Source organism: Athene cunicularia (assembly GCF_003259725.1).
Source record: "Athene cunicularia isolate RWA chromosome 2 unlocalized genomic scaffold, athCun1 chr2_part1, whole genome shotgun sequence".
Lineage (NCBI taxonomy): Eukaryota > Metazoa > Chordata > Aves > Strigiformes > Strigidae > Athene > Athene cunicularia.
The window spans coordinates 49488917-49511858 of NW_020799095.1; the positions used below are offsets into that span (position 1 = coordinate 49488917).

Below are 22942 nucleotides of genomic sequence, written 5' to 3' on the forward strand. Positions count from 1 at the left end.
CGAAGCAATGTATCTCTGAAGTGTTCCCTACTCCTGCAAATGCCAACACATCCTCAGATGTGCCATCAAAAAAGGATCAGCAACCTTTCACAGCCTAAACAAAACCTTCATCCAATAAACTTTCGCAGTCCCCAGGATTATTAATCTCATCACCAGGTTGTTCTAAGTGTGACCTTTATACAAATTACATATGCAGAATATCTTCATATAGCCCTCAATTCCCATTTATGGCTTACATATCCTGATCCAAAATGTTTGAAAAGAAAAAGGCTTGAAAAAGTCAATAGCATTGGGAGGGATGCAGGGACATTTTGGACAAAGGACAGGCAGAGCAGGTGTCTGGTGCATTGCTGAGGTTGCTGAGGTTTGAGACATTGGGTTGGATCTCTGACATGAGTTGTGAGGATGATTGAAAAGAGCCTGAGGCAAAAGGTGACACCTGGGGAGTTAAAGTAAGCTGAATGTGCATGGTGATGGTATATGGGTACGATCTAGATTGTGGGATGTGGTAGGAAAGGTGGAGTTGCTAAATCTGTTGAATTTTTAGAAGACTGAACACTGAATGACTGAAGGAAAGATCCTTCGTGGTGTACTGGGACCTATCACCTTTGTTTGCCATCATTTCTCCTTCCTCTAGATCCCTGGTTCAGTAAAGAGGCTTTCCAATAATAAAGGAAGAGGACATGCAGTGAGATGCTTGGCCTTAAAGCCAAATGCCAGCAGTTCTGGGAGTTCAGCTGGGAAGTGGGAATTACTGTGTGACACAAGATGGCTAATACATGCAGCAAATAATGAAGTTAAGTGGGAGAGAAAGTAAAGGAGAGATTGTACTGGATGAGAAGTCTCATAACATAAATCCTCAGGCCAGGTTTTTTTCAGAAGAAATGTTCCCAGGTCAGCCAAAAGCAGAAGCATAATTCACTTCAACTTTGTTTCTCCCCAAGACAGTTGAAGAGATACAGATCAATTCCTTCATATAGACAACTCAGTAATGTTTACCACAACAATTTCCTCAAGAAAACACTCAGAAGTGATCAGATACCTGAACAGTCTTCTCTCAAAACCAGATAGAAGCAGGGTACCATAGACCTATGTCTTAGTGACAGTGTCTTGAAAGGGGAGTGGAGCATTAACTCAGGCTGCATGATCATGTAACGCAAATCTTTTCTTGGATGAAAAGATCAAAATTGTACATATTCAGTGTCCTCAAAACTTTTTCATAGTAAACATAGTTACAAGACTGTCTTTTTTTTTATAAAGTCTCAAGATATCCAAACTGATATAATTAAAATTTACAAATTCACAACAGCCGTAATCATCATTTGCATTTTATAGATGCACATCATACAAATGTGTTCACATCACTATACCAGGAAACAAACTTAAACAACACAGGAGCAAAGGTTAATTTTACAATTAACTGATAAAGAGAACAGAAGAGACAAAATTACACTTTATAGAGAACATCTGATTCATTGGAAGAGATGTGTTAAATACCTATTTAATAAAGGACTGATCTGTCTCATATTTATAGAAATCTGGCAATTCATCTCTGCTCTAATAGTGGAACTAGAGATGAAGTACCTAAAATCAACAAAATCAACAAAGAGGTTTCCATAAGTCAAATGTCCCCTGGCCTAATTAACCAAGAGTAGAGCAAAATGAGGGACTGGAGCACTACTTTTTAAAGCGAAACTGATATTGCAGTTCACAGAAAGCTTATGTGTACTTGAATGGCCACAGTCTCTAGCAGTGCTTTCAAGTATGAATGCAGGTTCTCCTGGGAATCGTCCTATCTTGAAAGGAACTATAACAGTGTCTAGTGTAACGTGTGCCCTTTATTTACTTTTGGAGAGTTTGAGGTAGAGTCCAATTCAGTCCTGAAGAAAGAGGAAGGCTACCCAAAGAAATGATGTAAGCGTAACATTGGCTTGCTCTGTTTTACGAGACCATACTTTTTTTCACTAGACCATACTGCTGTATGGATAATTCTGACCCCAGAAAGATCATTGAGTGGAGTGATAATGAGCTGAAAAATGATGGGCAGGACTCAGATAATCACAGCAATCATATCAGATTAATTTTCAAAAGGAGATCCCAAAAAAATCACAAAAGCACAGTTTAATTGTGCATTTCATTGATGGAACCAGCCAATCTTCAAGGCTGTGGTGACAGGACATCTGTTCCAGCTACACAAGCACCAGCATCTGGGAACTAAGACTAGGTCTGCAAATTATTCTGAGTCCAAAGTACCCCAGCTGATGTACTGCATTGGGTTTACTCTGTGTTCTTCCTTCATGCACACATAATCTGCCTAACGTTCAGCTAGTCCATGTTTTACCATGGAAAATAAAGGGTTTGGGGTCCTCTGGCCTAATTTAATCTCTATGTTCAACAGGCATGAAAGAAAAAACCCAAGCAGATAATGTAACTCATTCTTTTTTTGTGTCACTCTTGAGACACCTTGAGATTCCTTTCAAAGGAGGTCGCTGCTCCATATGTAGGTGCTTAGCAAGTTTCTGCATGTAACTTCCATTAAGTTGGCTCAAATTTGTCTCATTAAGCTAGTCTCAAAACAACAAGTAAAACTTCACTAATCAGTATGTCAAACTTTTGCCACCACATAACTGTTTCAAATGAAGATTAGGAATAGCATTCTTGTAACAGGAAATTTCTGGAAACACTAACAAAGTCATGACAAACATGCTGGGCCTGGGAGGAGTCAATGTAGTCCTTCTTTTTGGGTGTTAACCTGTTCATTCACCTAGCTCAAGGTCTGTCATTTCACAACAGAACATATGGATTTTGTATGCTTAAGGAGAGAGAGAACCAGGGTTGTGACACTGAACTGAACCAGTGAGAAAAGCAGCTCACAAGGACAAGGACAAGAAACTCACAGAAGGCTCTTGACACGATGGAAAGGCATAAACAATCCAAACTGGCCACCTCTTAGGTAGTATGTTACAATGTCACAGCAACTTTTCCTGCTAGAAAAGCTCAGACAGAAGTTACACTGTTCAGGTAGATAGAGGTTTTCCTTTTTGGACTGATTTTTTCAAGCAGTGATAACTGAGTGACATAGTTGACTGGACTGTTTTCTCTGGACAAAATCCTCTGTTTGTGTATGAAGTTCAGGTATTCTTGATACTGCCATTTGCACATTTGTTTTTTCAGTTCACTTTGAACCTATAGAAAAGGAATTTAAATACAAAGAATAAGAAAATTAAGACTTAGTGGACATTGAAGGTAAAATATGCCAAAATGTCTGACTGACTACTTAGTCCAGATGCTCAAAGGCACCCAAATCAGTCAGCATTAAGCCTTAATACATTTTTAGAAGAATGTAAACTATATCCTTATTTACTCTTGAAAATAGAGATACTTAATTTCCAACATTCAGAGGATGACAAGGAAGTTTTTGACTGCAGTTTTATTGTTTATTGTTGTAGGTCTGCTTCAAAAGTATTTCTACCTTTTTGTATAATTTCTGGGTTTTGTCATAACGAATCTTTTGTGCCTCCTTGCTGTGACCTGCTATGCACAATAAAGGTCCTTCTCCAGGCTTTCAGTTTATCCAAATTGAAATCCCTCTTAAAGATCTCTTACTGACTCTGAAAGATACTGAATCAACTTGAACACATATTACATTTTTGAGAGGTCGTAGGGATTGACACTACTGTGACCGGGGTGAGGGGACAGGGGGAAAGTAGGTTCTGTTGCCCTACATAAAGCATCTCACACTCAAAGCTGTATCAGAGGGAGTGTGAGTAGATGCGAGAAACACCCAGTCCTTGCCACTGTTCACATGAACAGTCTTCTCCTGTGGACTAATTTTTTGCTGTGTTCTGCAACCTCTGTTCAAATTCATCATCATCTCTATCTGCTTCTTGTGCAAGGGGGGTGGCTCTCCTGAATGTCCACAAAGTGACTTACATATGTCGTCCTAAACTAAGAAGATATGACAAATGCTTCTAACCATAGAGCTGCTATCTTCTGTGGCTGTCATTAGTGCTGAAAATCTATGACAGTGTTATAGTGGTAGCCCCATTAGCACAAATGCACTCCAAATTAAATGCACAAATAAACTGTTAAGTGAAACTATTAATTAAGGGGATGCATGTATGGACCAATGTGATTTAAGTACTCTGAATTTAGGAATTCATCTAGTAATTCTGTTATCCTCTATTAGGTATGGTCTCTACAGTGACATACATAAAATAGGATGGGACATGCAGAAGTTCATCATCAGGGGTCACTTAAAGTCACTGGCAATATCTATCATTGAGATGGCCCTTATTCTGTCTTTATTCTCTCTGTTAAACACAGACATGACAGCCTCTGTGTGCAACTTCGAGTATGGACACAACATACCCTCTGGAGCTTTCAAGATTCTAATAAATAAAAGAGGGGCTTCCTCCACCAACCCAATACTCCACTACTGTCCCAGCAAGCTTAAGGCCTTTCAGAACTCCTGTGTACAATACCAGCCCTCAGTTTCATCCCACAGAGGTACTACCTTTCTTGGCAGCAGCACAGTGTCTCACAATGTTATCGATATTTAAAACTGAAGAAACATACACAGAAAGCAATAATTATTTTTATGATTGAAGGGAACCATAACAGATGCACTGCCAAGTTGTAATCAGCAGTCAATCTGCTTCAGAAGCCGTTATCCCTACGCAGCATGGATGCAAGCCAACACACACCACTTAATTTGGGGGCCAGAGATCACTCCCTGTCTATCCCTTTGTTAACACCTAGTAGATTCGTGTGTTGTGAGATACAATATGCAAGCTATTTAAAGGCTGTTGGCAAGGACTCTATGCAGACAGAAGGCAGGTGGGAAGCAGAGCATTATGTATTTACAGTTAGTCTTGAAGGCACTATCTCAGAACAGCACTAGAATGTCCATTGTAAATTGTTTTCCTAACAACCATACTTCAGGCATTATTCATCCTTGAATAGGATCAATTCCACCTATTAACCATCCCTATGAGAAGTGTCCAGTCTTAGCTAGTGGGGAGACCAAAGCTCTGTTAGTGGGTCATTCTTCTTATCTAACCTACACACTTTTCTGAGGATGAGATGTGTTTTTATATTTTCCTATGACTTTTCATTCATTCTGCACTTCTGGAGAAAGTGCAAGCAAATTTAGTTAGATGTTGAAATTATAGGCTCTCTAAAATGTACTACAGGGAATTTATCCAAATTCTAACAACGTTATGAAAATGGAAAAGTAATTGAACAAAACTACTGACAATGCACATGCTTCCCTGGGAAAGGGAAAGGGAAAAGGAAAGGGAAAGAAGAAACTCACTAGGAGAAAATAAACCTAAAGAAAGTAAGGACAGTTACAAGCTTTCCATAGAGACATCATCATGACAGCTATCAGACATAAAGCAGAAAAAAAGAAAAGTGCCTCAACAGGAAGGTCACCAGTCATTTGTAAAGGGTCATTTCTTCAAAGCTTATTCTGTGTCCTTCTGTCAGAACTGCATGAATACCAATAAATTCAACAAAGATATCAAGGGAAAAAAAGAAGATATTTCATGCTTTCAGGAGCAAATCGAAGCACAGATCTGTTCTGGAAACGGGGGGAAAAAAAAACAACAAAAACAAAAACACAAAAAACCCAAACCAACAAACAAACAAAACCCAAAAACAAAACCCAAGAGAGACCCATGAGTTTTAAAGGTTTAGGTAATCTTATGTACTAGCTACTCACCTCTGCATTTGAGAAGCAATATAGAAGAGCAACAACAAAACCCTAGGACAGGAAGGACAGGGAGAAAAAGCTAACCATCAGGATTTAAGACATAGAATCAGAGAAAGACATCAGGTTTCATTCAAAATTTGAGCAAGACAGCAAAAAATCCCTTGTTTTCCATTGTTCCACTGGAATTTAGGTAATGCGTCACTATTTACTGGGTTTTCATAATAAGATTAAAGGACTGGTGACATTATATGTATATTATTGCCCTTGTATGAAGACATTAAGCACTAACTGTTTTCTGTATCCTACAAACAAGTTATCCCTCAGATAAGGCAGGAAGGACCTCTGTCTTGTTCTAGTCTATATTTACAGTAGTGAATAAACTTGGTGAGATCCTGCTCTTGTTTTGCATCTTTACTGCTAAACTATCTTTCTTTCACACAGAAGAGTATGGCTGTGTTCAGCTAACAACCTATTGGGAAAGGTCTGGAATCCATATTCACCCAGAACTATAGTCAGGCATTGTTTGGAGGAGTGCTAGTCAGCTGGGAGCCAAGCCATTTCACAGACTGTGCTAACACAGGCAAACACTGGACAGTGCTAGACTACATTTGCATCAGTAAACTGAACAAGGCACAGCCCCAAATACTGGCCTTTGCTTGCTTAAGTTGTTAAACGTCAGCATGGTCCATGACACAGCTCTGGCTTGGACCAGCAAGTATTTTCCCAGAGTCTGGCCATGCTTGAGAAGTAAGCATGGAAGATGGATCATTTTCCACACATATCAATGTGGACAAACTGTTGTGGGGTACAGGGAAAAGGGGAAGGAAAAAGACTTCAGCTATTTGTTGCAAACAGTAACATACCCAGGCCCTGACCCTCTCAAATCCGAGATAATTTTCTGAACAGTGGTATAGCAAAATAAAAGAAACAAAGAAGTATTAATATGACACGTTCACTGCTGCTAAAGAGTAAGGGTAGAACAGGTCGTTATATATTATTTTTTCATTCCTCTCATCATCATCTTTATTTTATGTGGAATTATTTCCAATGAGTTCACCTTAATCCATAGACTGATCTTCATGGTTCTCTGTCACTGTTATTCAATAAAGGTAGATACTGGGGGCAATGTTTGTGATTATTAATACGAAATCTGACTCAGAACTCAAAAGTAGTGTGAGATTTCAAATAATAAGATAAGGAAACAAACAACAGAAAGAGCTTGCAAAGGAGTAAATGGAATATGAGTGTTGAATTTAGACACATTATTAACACCTGCTCTAGTAACCAACCTAAACTGTAAAAATCCCACAAATGTGGTGTTTCAAACCAAACCTCTTTGGACTGACAAACATTTTGTTCAGCTTACCTGAAAAGAACCCAAGCCCAGCTCAATATAAAGTCGAGCTTCCAGACCAGTGCTTTCTGGGAAAAATGCAAATACAATGTAGTGTACTCCAAAGAGGGGGATTAAGAGTAATGTGGATTTAGCAAGTCTCCTGGCAAACCAAGAATTAAAGAACAATGCACTGTTAGAAATGTGGAATTAGTGATAACAATTATATGTTGGAACAAATTTTAACACAGAGGACAGCTTCATAATAGAGGCAACTACGTCCAACAAAGTTGGAGAAAGATTACTTTCTGCCATTCCCACCAACACCTGGTGAACAGAGATGAACAAATCAGCATGCAAGTTTTCTGTATTGACGTTTAAGGGTTCTTCTCCAGGCTATACATTCAAAAACAGGGGCACCAAACTAAGTGCTCTGATCCTCCTGAGGCTAATCTCAATGATATATAGGTATGCCACATAGAAGTGTCTCAGCTTCCAAAACTGTTAATCATCACTGTCCATAGAACTTAATTCAGTTGCTTAAACAGTGGTGTGAGAGGCACTGGTGGTGTCCTAGGGTTGTCTGCTTGGCCTTCATCTCACTTCAGAAGGGCATGAGTTTATGCTATGGGTCCTGTGCCATAACTAACAGCCATACCTACATATCTTACGATGAGTTAAATAACTTTCTAGAATCCTCTGACTGCATTGATGAGATTCCAAATGATTGTGAAGAGGATCGAGAACAGGGAGGACTAGATTCAGTTACCAGAACATCAGCATCATGTTAATCCTAAGAATGTAAAGGAAATTATCTCTGTCTTCTCTATGTGGCTGTTTGTGTAGAAGACACTGGAAGAAAGATGAATGCATTACCTGAAAGTGTTTACATTTTCAAGCTGTGTCCTTTTGGAGTTGTAATACTTTATATTTTACTTTTCTCACTGTCCCCAACATATCCACCCTACCCTTTTCCCCCAGAAGAAAAAGAGAGATGTGATATCTGGGATGAAAAGGAAAGTTTACATCACTATTTCCTCTGGGGAATTCTCTTTCTGTCATTAAGGAGTAGAACATTTTGTGCTCCTGTCCATAAAACATTTCTTATAGCAGCTAGAATGCATCACTATCAAGACACCTAGAAATACTTACACAAAGTTACTTGAATGGCTCCCTCCTCCCTCTTGAGATTTCAATTTATGGACTAGAATTCTGATCACATTAATAAATATAACAAAGTTAATCTGAAAAGACAAGACAAAATCTGTAAACATACAAATCATGACATATCTTTTGTTGATATAAATTAGCTAAAAATCCCCAGTCATGGGAATTGCACTGCTATAAAGAGTGCAGATCTGCTCTCAGATCAAATCAATAGCATTAGAAATAGTATTAATTTTCCCCACCAATATATAGTTATACATACAGTTATGCTGAAAGTTATGTTGAATTAATATAGACCTATGTGTCTCAATATTGGTTTATGTCTGATATTAACTCCTTGTACTTTTTGTCTAGTAGATCTTACATGGTCTAAATAGTCCTCCCTGTTCCCTTCATTACTTATGACAGGGATTATATCAAATACAAATGCAAGTGACATACTCTTTCCTCTCTAAATTTAGATGGAATAAACGTATGCATAAGTGAGATTTTTTGTCTTAAGTTTACATCCTAAGAAATTATTTTAAAAATATACTAGATAAAATGATCTATATGTATTTCTCATATTAAATCAGCTTCATATTATGAAAGAATCTTGTAGGAATGGATTGCCTTTCTTCAGAAATTACTTACAGAGACACAGACATGACTGTGGTACGTGGAATGCAGATGACAAGAAAATACAGGATTTACCCTTTTGCTTGTGGTTTGGGATGTTTTGGGGGAAAAGTCCCAACAAAACCAACAAAAATAACAGCAACAAAACACATGCTATATAATTTCCTGCTATTTGAAATTCAATACCATAGCATGGACTATCGCTTTTCTCCCAGTTTACTGAAAGGAGACACTATATTATATTTCACATTTTAAAAGATACTAAAGACAAAATTAAAAAAACATACTAATACAGTTAGCAGAATGGGGCCTTTGATGATCCATAACAGCACTCCATTTTCATCATCATCCCAACATCTGAAACAGCAAATAAAAGCAGTGATGTTATCTGTCCCATGTGAGCTTTCCACAGACATGAAAGTATTTCTGTCACAGGATAGGGGTTTAAATCACTATTTAAAGGCCCCTGCTGGTACTGGTACCCTGATACCTGTCTCAAACTTTCTGTGGAGCCCAATCTAATGGAATTTTATTCAGTAAGAGGTAAGGGTTGAAGAACCAAAGGCAAGTCAAGAAATGCACATTTGTAATTGCAAACTTCTGTTCTTAGCTTCTGTTGAAGAAGTGACCTGTTTACAAAGTACAGATCAGAGATTAAACTACTGTGCATCCATGAATGTAATGAATTTAGGGTCATGAGGAAAAATGTAAGAAAATCCTAGAGCCCTAGTAAAGATAATCTGAAAGGAGAGAGCGGAATGGGCCTTTAGTCCCTGTTTTAAAGCTGTTCATGTATTTAACATCAGTAACAATCCACTTTAACTCCCTCCAGTCAAGTGTCATACATACTAGGTTTTATCATGCTTCCCCTTCCTGTATTTTCCCTTCCACATTTGTTATTTTGTGACACAGGATATTCCGCTGCATATAACAATAGAGGTTACAGATGGTGGCTTATCCCAGCATGTCTGAGCGTGAGGTGTATCATTGCAATATGAGCAATGTGAGTCCAGAGCAGCTGTGTCTGAAGAACATGGGTTTCCCTTTCATCATGCTATTAGGTAAAACATTAGTGGTTCTGATACTTCAGTTTGTTTATGTATCTAATATTAGAAAAGCAACCAAATGTATGAAGGATCTGCAGTGAGGTGTGTCTGGCTGTGTAGATGTCTTCACTGGATCTATTCAACTACATTTCCTCTGCAGTTAAAGGAGATCGATATGTCTGGATGTAATTAACCTCAACTTAAAGTGGACATCTAAAATACATCAGAGAAGTAAACTGAGCAGGTAGACACTTTGCTGGAAGAGCATCCTAAGTTCAGACACTTTTCATCATCCTCTTTAAGCCTGTAAGAACTTGTCAGAGCTCTTGTTCCTGCTCTCCACCTTTCTCTGAACTCTTTCTGTAACTGGAGTATCTTGTGCCAGATTCTTTTGCTACAGATCCAACACATAAACTCTTCTTTGGAAGAGGAGCAGTGGGAAAGGAGAAAAATGAAATCTTCGTTGCACCTCTCCTGGCTACAAAAAGAAAGCACATGATGTGGAAAGGTAGACTACTTCTCTTTATTACACTGGAGAACAACTTCTGCAGATGTTCTCCAGTAATCTGCAGAAAGGAAAATAGGATTTTCCAAATGTGATGGACCATAGAATTTACTGCTTCTATATCATTAACCAGAGTCCTGAGCAGGTAGGTGTAAAATAGTATCTTTTCCAACAGATCACACACATGAATTGACCTGAAGATCTTCAGGGCAGTTTTTTGTACACAATCATCTGCTTTATACCTGGCTCTCATATTAAAAGATTATAATTTAAATAAATAAATAAATAATCAAATAACTGAATGAAAATTAAATAAACTACTTATCAGGACATAATGTGGTTTTTGGGGAGGTACTTATTTGAAGAGATTAAGGTTAGTAATTTATGGCTGATTTCATACAGAAACAATAATTTCCTTAAAATATAATTATTTCAAGGACTGGGTATTAGGAGACTATATGAAATTTCAATAATTATTATGATATTTTTAGGTTTTATTACTCTATATATGAACATCAAAATCGAAGACTTGAAACTTTTCTTACTTGTGTATGAAGTGTAAAGATTAGAGGCACAACTTTGGAAGGATTTTTTTTGTTTATCTGGTTTTGATATCTATTTTTCCCCACTAGAAAGTCAAAATACAATACTAAATAGGATGTCCTTGGCTTCCTTATCCAAGCTCTGACTTACCCAGTATTTTGTCGATGGATTCTTGTGAGGACCCAAGCAAACATCACAGCAGTGGGGCCTCCTGGACAAACCAATATAAAAGACAATATAATTGTTTTGAATACCCATGGAAACTTTATTCCAAGAAGGTTCACACTGAGACAGACTGGATGGATATTAAAGATCAAATAATGGGTCAGACAATTTTAAATAACTCTCTGAACAAACTTAACTTGCAGTTCAAGGAAAGGAAAATAAAGGGGGAAAAAAAAAAGGCAGGAGAATGGAATCGAAACAAAGGAAAATAGAGGATGCTGTGAAACCATGTTTCCAGAATTAACAGGTAGGAATTACTTAAGGGTTTGGATATGAATTACAAGCACTTGCAATGTGAATTGTGGCCTGGACACAACTCCTTGTACACAAGCTGGAAAAGTTCACTTTTTTGTCCTGGAGAGACTCTACTAATCACTCTAGACCCATCAGTTGAACAGCATTCCATAAAAACTTAGTTAAATCCTGGAACACGTGATATCTAGCCTCACTTTATCACTGCTTATCCTTCTACATTTATGACTGAATAGTTTTGTTTGTTTGTTTCAAGCAGGCCTATAAACTAGCAAATGCTTTTGCTCTCCTGTGGAATTGAATTTCCAAACACTAAGTGACTTTCAGAGCTGCCACAAAGGGACTTTAATCTGAAGCAAGTGACATTTTCACTGACAAATCTATAGCAACATAGGTCATATCTTTTTAAGTATCATTTCAGATCTGTAGTAAAGGCCCAGAAGTTGTCCTTCCTAATGTTAGACCTTTGTTCGAGGCCTTTAAGTTAGGACCATATTCAGTTCAAGTTGTCTTTTTAATTAACAAAAAGGAATATTTACATCCATATCAAATCCATATCTGAGCTGCCCCTCAGGTGTCTCTCACTTTCCATTGATTATAGAAGATGAAGATTTCTACATTATTAATTGAGGTGTTTCCTTTGTAATCTCTAGTTAGCTGTGATTAATCAAAGTCTAAGCATCTAGTTTCAGGAAATCATAATTGGAATAGCTCCAAATCAACATCAACCTTATAAAATACAGACTTTAAAAGTTTAATTACAAAAAAAAAAAAAATGAGAAACTCTAGAGGAAGTAAAATTTACTATTTACTTCAGGAGGATTTGGATTTCACTCCTAAACCAAAAATATCAATGCGGGTGCCTCTGTTTTATAATAGCCAAGATGAGGTAAAAGAATATATGAGAGTAACAACAAACAATTCTCTGAAATTAAAAAAAAAATGTATCTATTATGTGCACATATTCCAACAGAGATAATTTAAATTGTTTTATAAATTCAAACTATTCTCTAAAGCCAGAAGGTCTCTGAAAAAAAATAGAATTGTTTGATTCCTAGGCCTGAGTTCACATAATTTAAGATTAATCTCTCTAATTCTTCTTACTAAAACCAAAATGTCAATTTAAAGTTAGTCACTCAAACTACTTTAGTCAGAGGAGGAAGGCAACATGTTTCCAGGATGTTATCCAGCTACATTATTCATCTTCTTGAGGATTAATTACCATCATGGCATGCATATCTCACTCTACCAACTTCAGGAGAAACCTGGAGAGATAATTTAGATTAGATGGCTAACTTTTAAATTACTGCAGTTGCATTAAATTAATTCCAATCATAACGTGCTGCAGTCTTCAAGTAGAATTATCATAGTGCCTCTAGTAATCCATCCTATCCTGTCCTTCGATGTTTTGAATAGTTAAATATCTAACAAGAGAAGAAAGACAGAACAATGTATGATTTTGATGTAGTAGTACTGCATGAATGGGCAGGTTTCACCAGAAAGGTGACACTTTTGCTAGGCACCATTTATTTTAAAAACAAATATTTTATCTAGTTCTGAAAGTAATGGAAGTGTTAAATAGGACAAAGAGGAAAAGAGTACTAACCCCAGCCGGTAAATATGAACCACCATACATACTGCCTGTCCGAAACAAAGGTCAGCAAAAGCAGTGTTTGCAAGTATATCCCTTCTATAAGAAGCCAGAAGAAATTAGCTAAAACACTGAACTGAAAGAATGCCACAGCAACTTTACAAGCAACCTGGAAAAGCAGAGGAAGAAAAACCCTATTAGGTCTACTCTCCATTGTGCCTGGTTTCTCTACAAGTATAGGCAAAATTCAATATTACCACATAAGAATGAAGAAATTATTACAAGATTTCAGTCGAGTTTGGATTTCGTCATTTAAATTGACTTTACTTCAGTTTTTTGAAATGGAAACATTGACCCTCTATTGTAGATTAAATTCTGCACTGATCAAAATTGTTACAACTTCACTAGAGTCAACAGGCCTGTACCTTATATATCAAAGCTGAATGTAACCATAGCACTTGGTCGTCAGGTTTGTGTAGTACTGTTTTGGTTTAAGATTTCAGTTCTAGCAAACTAAAGAGAAATTGGATTAATAAATCTCCATGTTCTCTTCAGGTCAAGAATTAAATTAAAGGATAAAAGAGGAGAAGTTTATACCGTTGACATTAGGCAGTGGTCCATAGTTTCATCTGCAAACAAAACAGCATCTTTGATGAAAACAGCAGTTCCTCTCAGGATAAAGGAGACAAACAGGTGCATATGGATGTAATTCCGTGTACAGTGGAATTTTCTGACATGGAAAGAGAAAATAAAAATTGTTCTGCAAGAAAAAATTGTCATGGTCTTATCAAAACTCAGACAGGAATACAGAGTGACTGCAGACACCTTCAAAAACAAATAAATGATCGGTCACTATTTGAGAGGGAGCTAGACACAAGAGAGCAGAGCAGTTATCTGTTTAAGCTAATAAAGGTACTAGTATAATTGTTCTTGAATCACCACACATTTAAAAGTGATGCTAGAAGAGAAACTCTGGGACTCTTGGGCTGTACTGCAATAATGCCTTTTAATTATTCTAAATAGCATTTTTTGTTGAACAAACTTGCAGACAGGCTCTTCAGCCTCTTTCTGTCCAGAGAACAGAAGATTGAGTGGGTGTCAGTCACATGTTGTGGGATGGCTGCCACAGAAGTAGCTGCCTTACCTTAGACTGCATTTCCTTAGATGTTCACAGTTTGAGCTGAAGCAATATCCTTCAGGGTTTGGACATATCAGCCTCTTGGTCCCAGGTATCTCTAGAAGTGATATGATTTTGGGGACTGCAAATCCACCAGTTAGAATGCTGTTTCTGTGCTCTGCACTCCTGCTTGCAGAGTAAGCTTAACACTTTTGTCCAAGTACATTGGAACCATCCAAAACCAGGATCCATTTCCTAATATCCAGCATCACCTAATGTGATATTTTAATTTCTTTAAATCTCTTTCTATAGCTCTCATTTATGAAGATTGGACAGTTTAGAATTACTGATGGTTCAGGGACATGAGACACTCAGTTTCTGCAGATTTATGTCCTGCTATGCACTGGAGGAATAGTTATGTTAATAGTGATAAAAGGTTGGAGCATTTCCATTGTATGGTGTCATTAAACAGACTAAAACAGAGGGTCCAGCCAGCTTTTTTGTTTTAACATCTGCAGCAAAATGCTATAACATGAAAAGAGAAGAATCCATTGCCATCAAAGGTGTTATGTCTGAGAAGGATTTCAAAATAATAGTAAAAAAAAATTCCCACAAAACAAAAACACAGAGGGTTTGAGAGGAATTAGGATGAGGCAATATCTTAAGACATCCTGAAAAAGAGATCATTTGTTTTTACCTGAAGGCAGCAAAGACAATTAGAGCTGTAATGAGTGAAGTCACTGATGCTGCATAGCCAGCAGTGTAGACACGCCAAAACGCAGAATAATATGATTTCTGTGAGAAAAAGAGAACACAGACCAATGCTGGTGGTTATGCAGCATGCATGCTGGTGTGCTTATTTCACTGTGATACATTTTTCCTTACCAGCCATCCCATCACTTATGTGGTGCTTTGCATGCTTGAGCTGTGCTTCAGGGTTTCCCTCCATCACTAACACACCTTTTTTTCTTTTGATTCCTACTTAACCTTACACATGAGACAGGTTTCACAGCCCACAGGCTCATCTGCAATAGTGACCCCTTTGAGCATGTTTAACAATAAGATATTAATTTTGTTAAGGAACTACATTTTCCCCTATAGGTACAAAAAGACTTTAGGGCACTGAAACCTGCTGATGGGCAATTTGTGAATCCGTCACTTTAGACCTGGGCAGATTCAATAAGTATTGGTTTTCATAAACAGCTATGGCTAAAAGAGAAATAAAACTTGCATTTTGCAGGGTAGGAAACTGAAATGGTATGAAACAATCACATTGTATTGTGGAGGTTAAATGTTAAAGTCAAGAAAATAAGATCACAGTCTAAAAGAGTTAATTCAGCTTCTGGATATTGTAACACTGTAAATTCTTTATAGTTCATTTGTCCTAAGAAAAATGAAGCACGCCTACATTGCTTTATCTATGCAAATTTTATTCTGATTCACTACAAGATCACCTAATTATTTAAAATCCCAAGAAACTAAATTCTCTCAATCCAGACAAATTTCCTCCTTGCAAATGCAGTGGACGCTTTGTTCTCTAATTGATCCAAACTCTGTCCAAAAGACAACAATTCCAGGTTGAGACAACCAATTAGCAATTCTTAGTAAATCCATAAATAAATCATGCAACCCTAACAACCTTGGAATCATCCTGGTGTTTCAGGTGAAAATTAAAAAATAGGTTCTTCAGTTGAACTATTAAGTATTTTGATTAATTTTAGCTGTTTTTGTAGGGTAACTAACAAACAACACTATATGCAGAAGACATCATAAGTCCTCACTGCAGATACACAACACAAAACATGTGGTTCTCTTAGAATATAAGTGAGATTCTTCTTACTTCCTTCCTTATGGTTACAATGCAGTATATCTTACTGATCTTATTGCCAGTCAACCTGTGTATTTGACCGGAATAACAAGCTAAACACAGTCACAGTACAAACATGAGCTCTACCCTGAAATCTTCCATAATGTTAAATGTAAATATAACCCCTTGCTTGATTTCAGCCTAGGCCAGCTACAAACTATGCCTGGCTTAGCACATGTCAGGGACTGCTTGGAGAAAGCCACCCTAGAGAGCAAGCTATGCGGATGAGAGTCATGACATAGTGTTGCAGATGAAAGCATTAACACAGAAATGATTTAACAGGATTTTTAGATTTATTAATAAATAACATCAATCGATCTTTTACAAAATAATTCAGAAAATGTTATAAAAGTAGTGACATTTACAGATTCTAAGATTACAAGATTCACAATAACTTTCTCTATGGTATCTTAATTTATACATATGTACGTGTGCATACACAAATACACACAGAGAACAGATTTTGATCCAGTAGAATGAACACAAAACATACAAACACACACAGAGACAAAAGGATTCGGATCCAGTAGAATGAAGTATGTACCCACACACCAGTAAGCAGAGAAAGAGAGGGTGAAAGAGAAGCTAGCTCAAAGTAAAATTTTTCCCTCCTCTTGAGTTTAGAGTAAATACACACAATGCCTTAGCATTCCTCCGTGGGTGATAATTGAGACTTGAGCAGGTTGACTTCACCTTGGCCTTCCATCAGCTCTGGCAGCAGACGACACCTTAAGGGTTTTGGTACCTGAGAGGCATCCCAGCTCAGGGGAGATGCTGGTCACAGGCCCGCTGCGATCCAGGGGAGCTCAAAGGGTCTCCCTTGTGGTTGCAGTTTATAGGGTCCAAGATAATTGACTTTTGTCAGATACCTTTTGCTCATGCCCAGCTCGAACAATGAAGTATTCTGGTGCCTTTCAGCAGTTTCACAAGAACTTGATGAATGTGCAACTCTGTTATTGTTGCCATTTGACCGTCCCAGGCACAGGTGTGCCAGGCCATTAGGAGATGATGGGCTGTTATAACCCTTTCTGAGCATTCAGTAGGGGCAGAAGCCAGGCTTGTTAAGGGGGCGCCTTAACGTTATCAGTCCTTAACTCCACAAATTGGTGTATGGCTCAGGGGAAGTGGGTGGAATCACATCCAGCACCAAGCAGCCCAACAAGGAGGAGCAGGGAGGGGTAAGAACTGCACCACCACACATGACAGCTGGCCCCAGAGCTGGAGAACTGTCCTCCAGAATACAAGTCACCTTACAAGTCTTACATGCCTTCTGAACTGTTTGCATGGTATCCAGCACCTGTCCAGAAGTTTTTTAAGCATTTTTCTTTCTAGCTTCCCCACAGTGTGAAGAAGTACAAATATTCTTAGCTTACAGGTGGGGAACTGAACTCCAGATAGCTATTCTGCCTGTTACAGCTGTGTTTGAGTTTCTAAGATCATGGAGTCAAATGGCTGAAGCCAATTGTGTCTACACATCCTAAAGATTCAGATATCTGAGCCAGTACTTATGTGCTTGAGCTTGAGAACCAAACGGTCTACTCCAGGTAATACCCAGTGATGACAACCCTCTTCACCTTTCTGTGTCTTGCTTTGGCGTGTGACAAACGACCTTTTTCCACTATGGAGTCATGACTACACACTCACAACAAGCTATATGAGTTAGTCTTTTCTTTTATAGATTGGAGAGAATCCATTGCTTCTTTCAAGGTACCACAATAGGATGAGGCAGTGATGTACCCCATCTTGCATTTGTGCAAGATGTATGAGCCTGGTCCAAGACAGACTGGCGATGAGGGGATGGAGACATCCCTATTATCCCTTGCTCAAACTGTCCTTTTTAGCAAAGGTCAGAACTCAAAGGCAGAAGCAGTGAGCATGTCTCTTAATCAACAACCTTCAGCTATGAGGTAAAGTTCGCCACTGAGACACTACCACCACCAATGAAGTATGAAGCATTCCTATTCTGAGGCCAAGTACAATGATGAGAAACATGGAAATATAAATTATATGAAGATACGGGTGAAAAATAAATGCTTCTGTAGCCTGAGTGCCAGTGATGATCATCAGATAGGAAAAATAAAGGTTCACTTCTTACTGCATTGAATACCTAAGATAAAGTGTGGAAATACTCAGTGGCATCCAAGAGTTCCCTCCTAAAGGTGTGCATTGACCACCATGCTATGAAGTTACGGAATCTTTTCATCTGACTCAGAGAACATCTGGAGATCAGGTGGGATCCAAATGAATTGGATTCCTCCCAGACAGGTTGGTAGGGCTTCCTTAGGAGATGGGTGCATGATGAAGGTTCAAGTCACCTCTGTCAGAAAACCCAAGTCTTTGTTAGGCAGGTCAAGAGAACTAATCATGACTCATTAACACTAGGAGGAAACAACTGGATGGAAAGTGCTACCTGCTACTCCCTTGCTTTATATTAAACCTAATTTGTTAACAGGTTCTAAATATACCAAAAAGGTTTGAGCTTAGCACTGAAGATCGATTATTACTGGATTCTAACAGGGATCAGATGTGTGAAAGGACCCAGCTACTCAGCACACTCAGAAAAGGGTGCTCTGGAGATGTCCACAAGCAGGAAATAAAAAACTCACCAGATCCTCAGGCCCTTTACTGGAACCTTCATCAAATCCACAGGCAATGGTGTATGATGGGAATGGTTCTGACCAATATGCCTCCTGTGTACAGTTTCTCTGAAGAAAACCTTTAATGGTAAAATATATCAAAGGATGAGTTATGGGAGAGGGTTCTTTAAGTTTTGACAAGAAACAACAAGTTTTTATTCCTACTTTGATTCCTGGCACTTACAGGTCTAGTCGTGTTCAGCAAGATTAGCTATGGAGTGGTAATATTCTGTCTATCTATCTTTTGAGAAGTTGAAACAGATATTCCCATTCATTTCAAGATACAGTGGAACTTCTACATTTCATACAGGAAATTTATTCTGCAAACTCAATCCTCACACAGAGGAAATCAAATTATGCAGTCTTTCCTGCATTTACAATATAATTGTGCTTGTGGACAAAGCACTGAGCCATCTGATCTAGCTTTGAAGTTAGATACAATTTTTGAACTTGGTCCTGCTATGACTGGAGGATTGGACAGTGACCTCAAGAGGTGCTTTCTAACTTTTACTATTCTATGACTTTATAATTCAGTGATTCTTTGCCATATTTGTATTCCTTTATAAACTTAGCGACATAGTGAAATTACCCATAATTTTTTAGACCACCAAAGAGGTTAGAAAATTCAGTACAGCATGACACAAAACAAAAAAGTGTCAAATATTGACCATAAACCTAGCCATGTATTTGGATAATTATTGTATGTCAACTGACATATGATAGCATTGTGACTCAGGAAAATATGCAAGTTACTGAATCTGTAACTATTAGAATTTATTTTTGAAAAATATGTAGGGATGAAAAGAATAGGAAAAAGGTCTTGCCATCGATATTGGTGATTTCTTCAAAAATTCTTGGACAGGGAACTTTAACCACTTCCCCAAAAGTGGCTCTAGGCCAGCAGGTTAGACCATCCCAATCTGTGGAGCACCCTGAAAAAAAAAAGTGCCTCTAAATGAAGAAACACACACAGAACATCATACAGTTGATTTTCTATAATGAGATTGTCTGTGACTTTCCCACTAATTCACATGCAAGAAGAGCCACAATAGGACATGCAGATCTGAAAGAGAAGGGTTGTATTATTTCCCTCTTCTTGAATAAATCGTGGCTCAACATATGCACTCAGGATTCCAGCTGGACCTTCCCCTACCTGATTTCATGAGAGAATGTACCTGAAACTCAAGGAGATGCAATCTGAAAGTCTTTCTATTGTCAAAAAAAATGTCACCAAATTAAAAATATTGAATAAGTATTAGCACTTGAGTTTTCTCATTACTCGTTTCAGAGTCTAACTGAAAAATATCAGACTTAAATTTCAGCCTTAGTCTTTTGATTTCACATTTAAAGTCTACCAATATGGAAATAAGGGCTGAAGTTCTGGTCTTAGACAAACAATGGAATTTCAAAATGGACTTCAATAGAGATTAGATTCATTCCAAACATCTCCCAGCATCATATAAAATAATCATCATCAGGAATAGATCTGACTGATTGTCATTCATGAGGTTCCCTAAACCAGAGATTGCAGCTGATGGCACAGGGCATGCTACTAGATGTGAGTCCAATAAAAACGATTTTCAGAAGTTATATTTAATTGCATCTTTGTCATGGATGCATCACAGTGAGACTCAGGCTGTGGTCATACAGCATCTGTTGGGAAGTAGGTGTGGGTGCAGGACAGAAAAATTATCAGCATGTAAAGGTGCCTGAACCAATGAAAAAAACACCATGCTGTATCCCAAACCAATCTCTAGGTAGTCCTAAAATGGATATAAAGCAGTGCATGAATTTCATTTGGGGAGTGGTGTTTTATTTCACTGATTCTTTTCTGTTTTCTCTATGACTGATGACAAGGCAAATCTAAAACTGTCAAGAGCTGAAATGTGGAAGCAATACTACTTGCCAGTAGCTGAGCAAAAGTCTCTGGCTTCTGAAATGACAGTCCCGGGAATGTCCCACAGCATTCTCCTCACATCACCCTCAGGAGGATGAAATTCCTGATACCCCCAATTTGCCAGATAGGAAATTAGGAGTCCTGATTCATTATCTCCAGTTTTAATTGTCTAAAATACGTTAGCTATTCTTAGCTATGTTCCTAACAGCTAAGAGACAGGGACTTCCAGCACATGATTCACCCCATATATTGGTGGCCCCTTTCTGAGGAAAGGGTGAATCACTCGCTGCAAATACCTAGGTCTCCCTGATGGTTATAGCATAAAATGGGCTGCTAATTCTCAAATTAATAAAGTCAAGTAATAGTCCCACTTAGACATGCAGTGGCCCACACACTTAGATTTAGGGACTTAAATGGTCCCTCTCTATTAGAGGGACTGTAATACCTTTGAGGAGCTGGGTCTAAAAATCTATCATATTTGGTAATGTGGCTTTAAAAACAAGAATCAGTTGACCTTATCTAGGGATGGAATCTGTATGTTTTAAGTCTTAGATCTGACTTCATTTTGTCATTTCTACAGTTTATATCAAAGAAACCGCTGAGTGCAGAGGCAGAAAGAACATTTTACACACCAAGGTTTTTAAGAGACTGGTGATTGTCCAAGTCACCTGAGACTCCATAAAGACAACTCCAGTAGGAAATGTATCAATTAATGTTGAGCTCATAGATGTTAAAGTGTTTTCCAGTAATTTAGGGCTCTTTTTCTTTTTTTTAGACAATGGAGAAAACCAAATATTTTTAGAGCTTGATTCAATCGACCTATTTTACACATCTCCTTCAAGATGAGAGGAATTACATCCTGGACTTTATTGATGACACTCATTACATGCTGTTCTGTACAAGAACAATGTGGAACTACTTTAGATTAGAAAGTCTGTAACATAGACTAATTCCAGCACAGATTCTCTGTGACTACTGAGAAGTAACTGTACAAATTGTGATCCTTCAGTTTGTTTCATTCAGTTCCTGAAAATTGAAATGCAAGCTAGCGACTTTTACCAATCTTAGTCTAGATAAAATATTGGGGTTTAATTGTTTTTTGGGATCTAATGTTCATTTTTAAATATATTGAGAACAGATTTTTATTCAAATCTTTCCATCTCCAGAGAATAAAAGATAGAAAGGAGAGCTTTGAGAAGATAAGAGTTGACAAGGTTGAAGATTTTTATATAGTTTAACAGTACTTTAAGGACATGTGTCCACAATGCCAAAACGTCAGCAAAGAGAACCCTCTACGCAGTATTTTAAAAATATTTTACAGGGTCTCTGAAACATTCATTTTAATTTTCAAAATTTTTATTTGAGCATGTAATAGATTTGAAAACATCACCATAATAAATCTTTTCAAACAAACAAAGAAACAAAGTACCTCAAAAAATGTAGAAATATAATAGTTTGAAGAAGCTGGGTTTATTTTTTTTCTTTTTTTTCTTTCTTTTTTTTTTTTTTTCAAAGAACATTTTCGCCAGATTGGAATGATTCCCAACACAATATAAGTTCAGCATGCTATTCAGTGTCTTCTGTGAAAGCTTCTTTGTAGTTTTTGATATAACACACCAAATAGTTTAGGAATCTAACACATTCTAAGTAGGGTTTTCCTGACCTAACTGTCTAAAATTGTCATGGTCTGAACTAATCATCTCAGTTTCATTCTGTAGTTAGTAAAGAGAAATACTACTCCAGAGAATGATTCATCTCATTCTCAAGCAAGCATCTAAACCAGAGGCAATAAAACATGTTCTAGGGTCACCCACCTTCCTCCAGTTACTTTGAGGAAATCTGAGAAGACAAGTCCTGACTTAGACATTGAGCTTTTAAAGATGTTTAAAAAGAGATGAGGTAATGTCCCAGCCTATAGAAGCAGCACTTCAAACTCTTAAGAAACCACATAAAATAGGAATCAAATCTTGACTCAGGAGAATGAACGGTATCTGGACATTGTGTCCCTGAGATGATATACAAGGGATATTTATATAAAAGCTTGACAATTGTCAAGACCATTACCTTTAAGATCGGATGAAACAGAGTCATTCTTTTCTAAGCAGAGAGCCTCCTCTTTGACCACCTGGTGGAATATCTTACATTCTGGATGGATTCCCACAACCTTGGTAAGAGAAAGAGAAAACAAACCAAGAAGTTCTGTGATTATCAAAATGAGAAAAGCCAAGTTTCTTTCTAGTTTGTACCTACTGGCTGATATTTTGAAGTCTAAGAATGTGAAAATTCCAGCTGAAGATTTTTCTGCAAATAGAGCATGTAAACAGCAAAAGGAGGCTGGAATCTCATACATTTATTAATTTGTATGTGTTGCATTTAAGGTGATGGATTAATTTGGTAAGAGATTAATCCCCTTGTATTCTAGCCAGCCA

General features: G+C 37.7%; 1 protein-coding gene across 1 annotated transcript in view; it reads right to left on the reverse strand.

Moving 5' to 3' along the window:
- Positions 1–1479: 1479 nt before the first annotated feature.
- Positions 1480–22942, reverse strand: part of LOC113476738 (vasoactive intestinal polypeptide receptor 1-like) — a 31156-nt gene continuing 9693 nt past the window's right edge. Inside the window, exons 2-13 of the mRNA XM_026842631.1 lie at positions 22578–22677; positions 19441–19548; positions 18587–18696; positions 14811–14908; positions 13594–13726; positions 13012–13165; positions 11079–11139; positions 9122–9191; positions 8202–8293; positions 7083–7212; positions 5726–5767; positions 1480–3186 (exon numbers count right to left, since the gene is read on the reverse strand). Coding sequence (XP_026698432.1) covers positions 2998–3186; positions 5726–5767; positions 7083–7212; positions 8202–8293; positions 9122–9191; positions 11079–11139; positions 13012–13165; positions 13594–13726; positions 14811–14908; positions 18587–18696; positions 19441–19548; positions 22578–22677 — 1287 coding nt within the window. The 3' untranslated portion in view covers positions 1480–2997. The remainder of the gene's footprint in view (positions 3187–5725; positions 5768–7082; positions 7213–8201; positions 8294–9121; positions 9192–11078; positions 11140–13011; positions 13166–13593; positions 13727–14810; positions 14909–18586; positions 18697–19440; positions 19549–22577; positions 22678–22942) is intronic.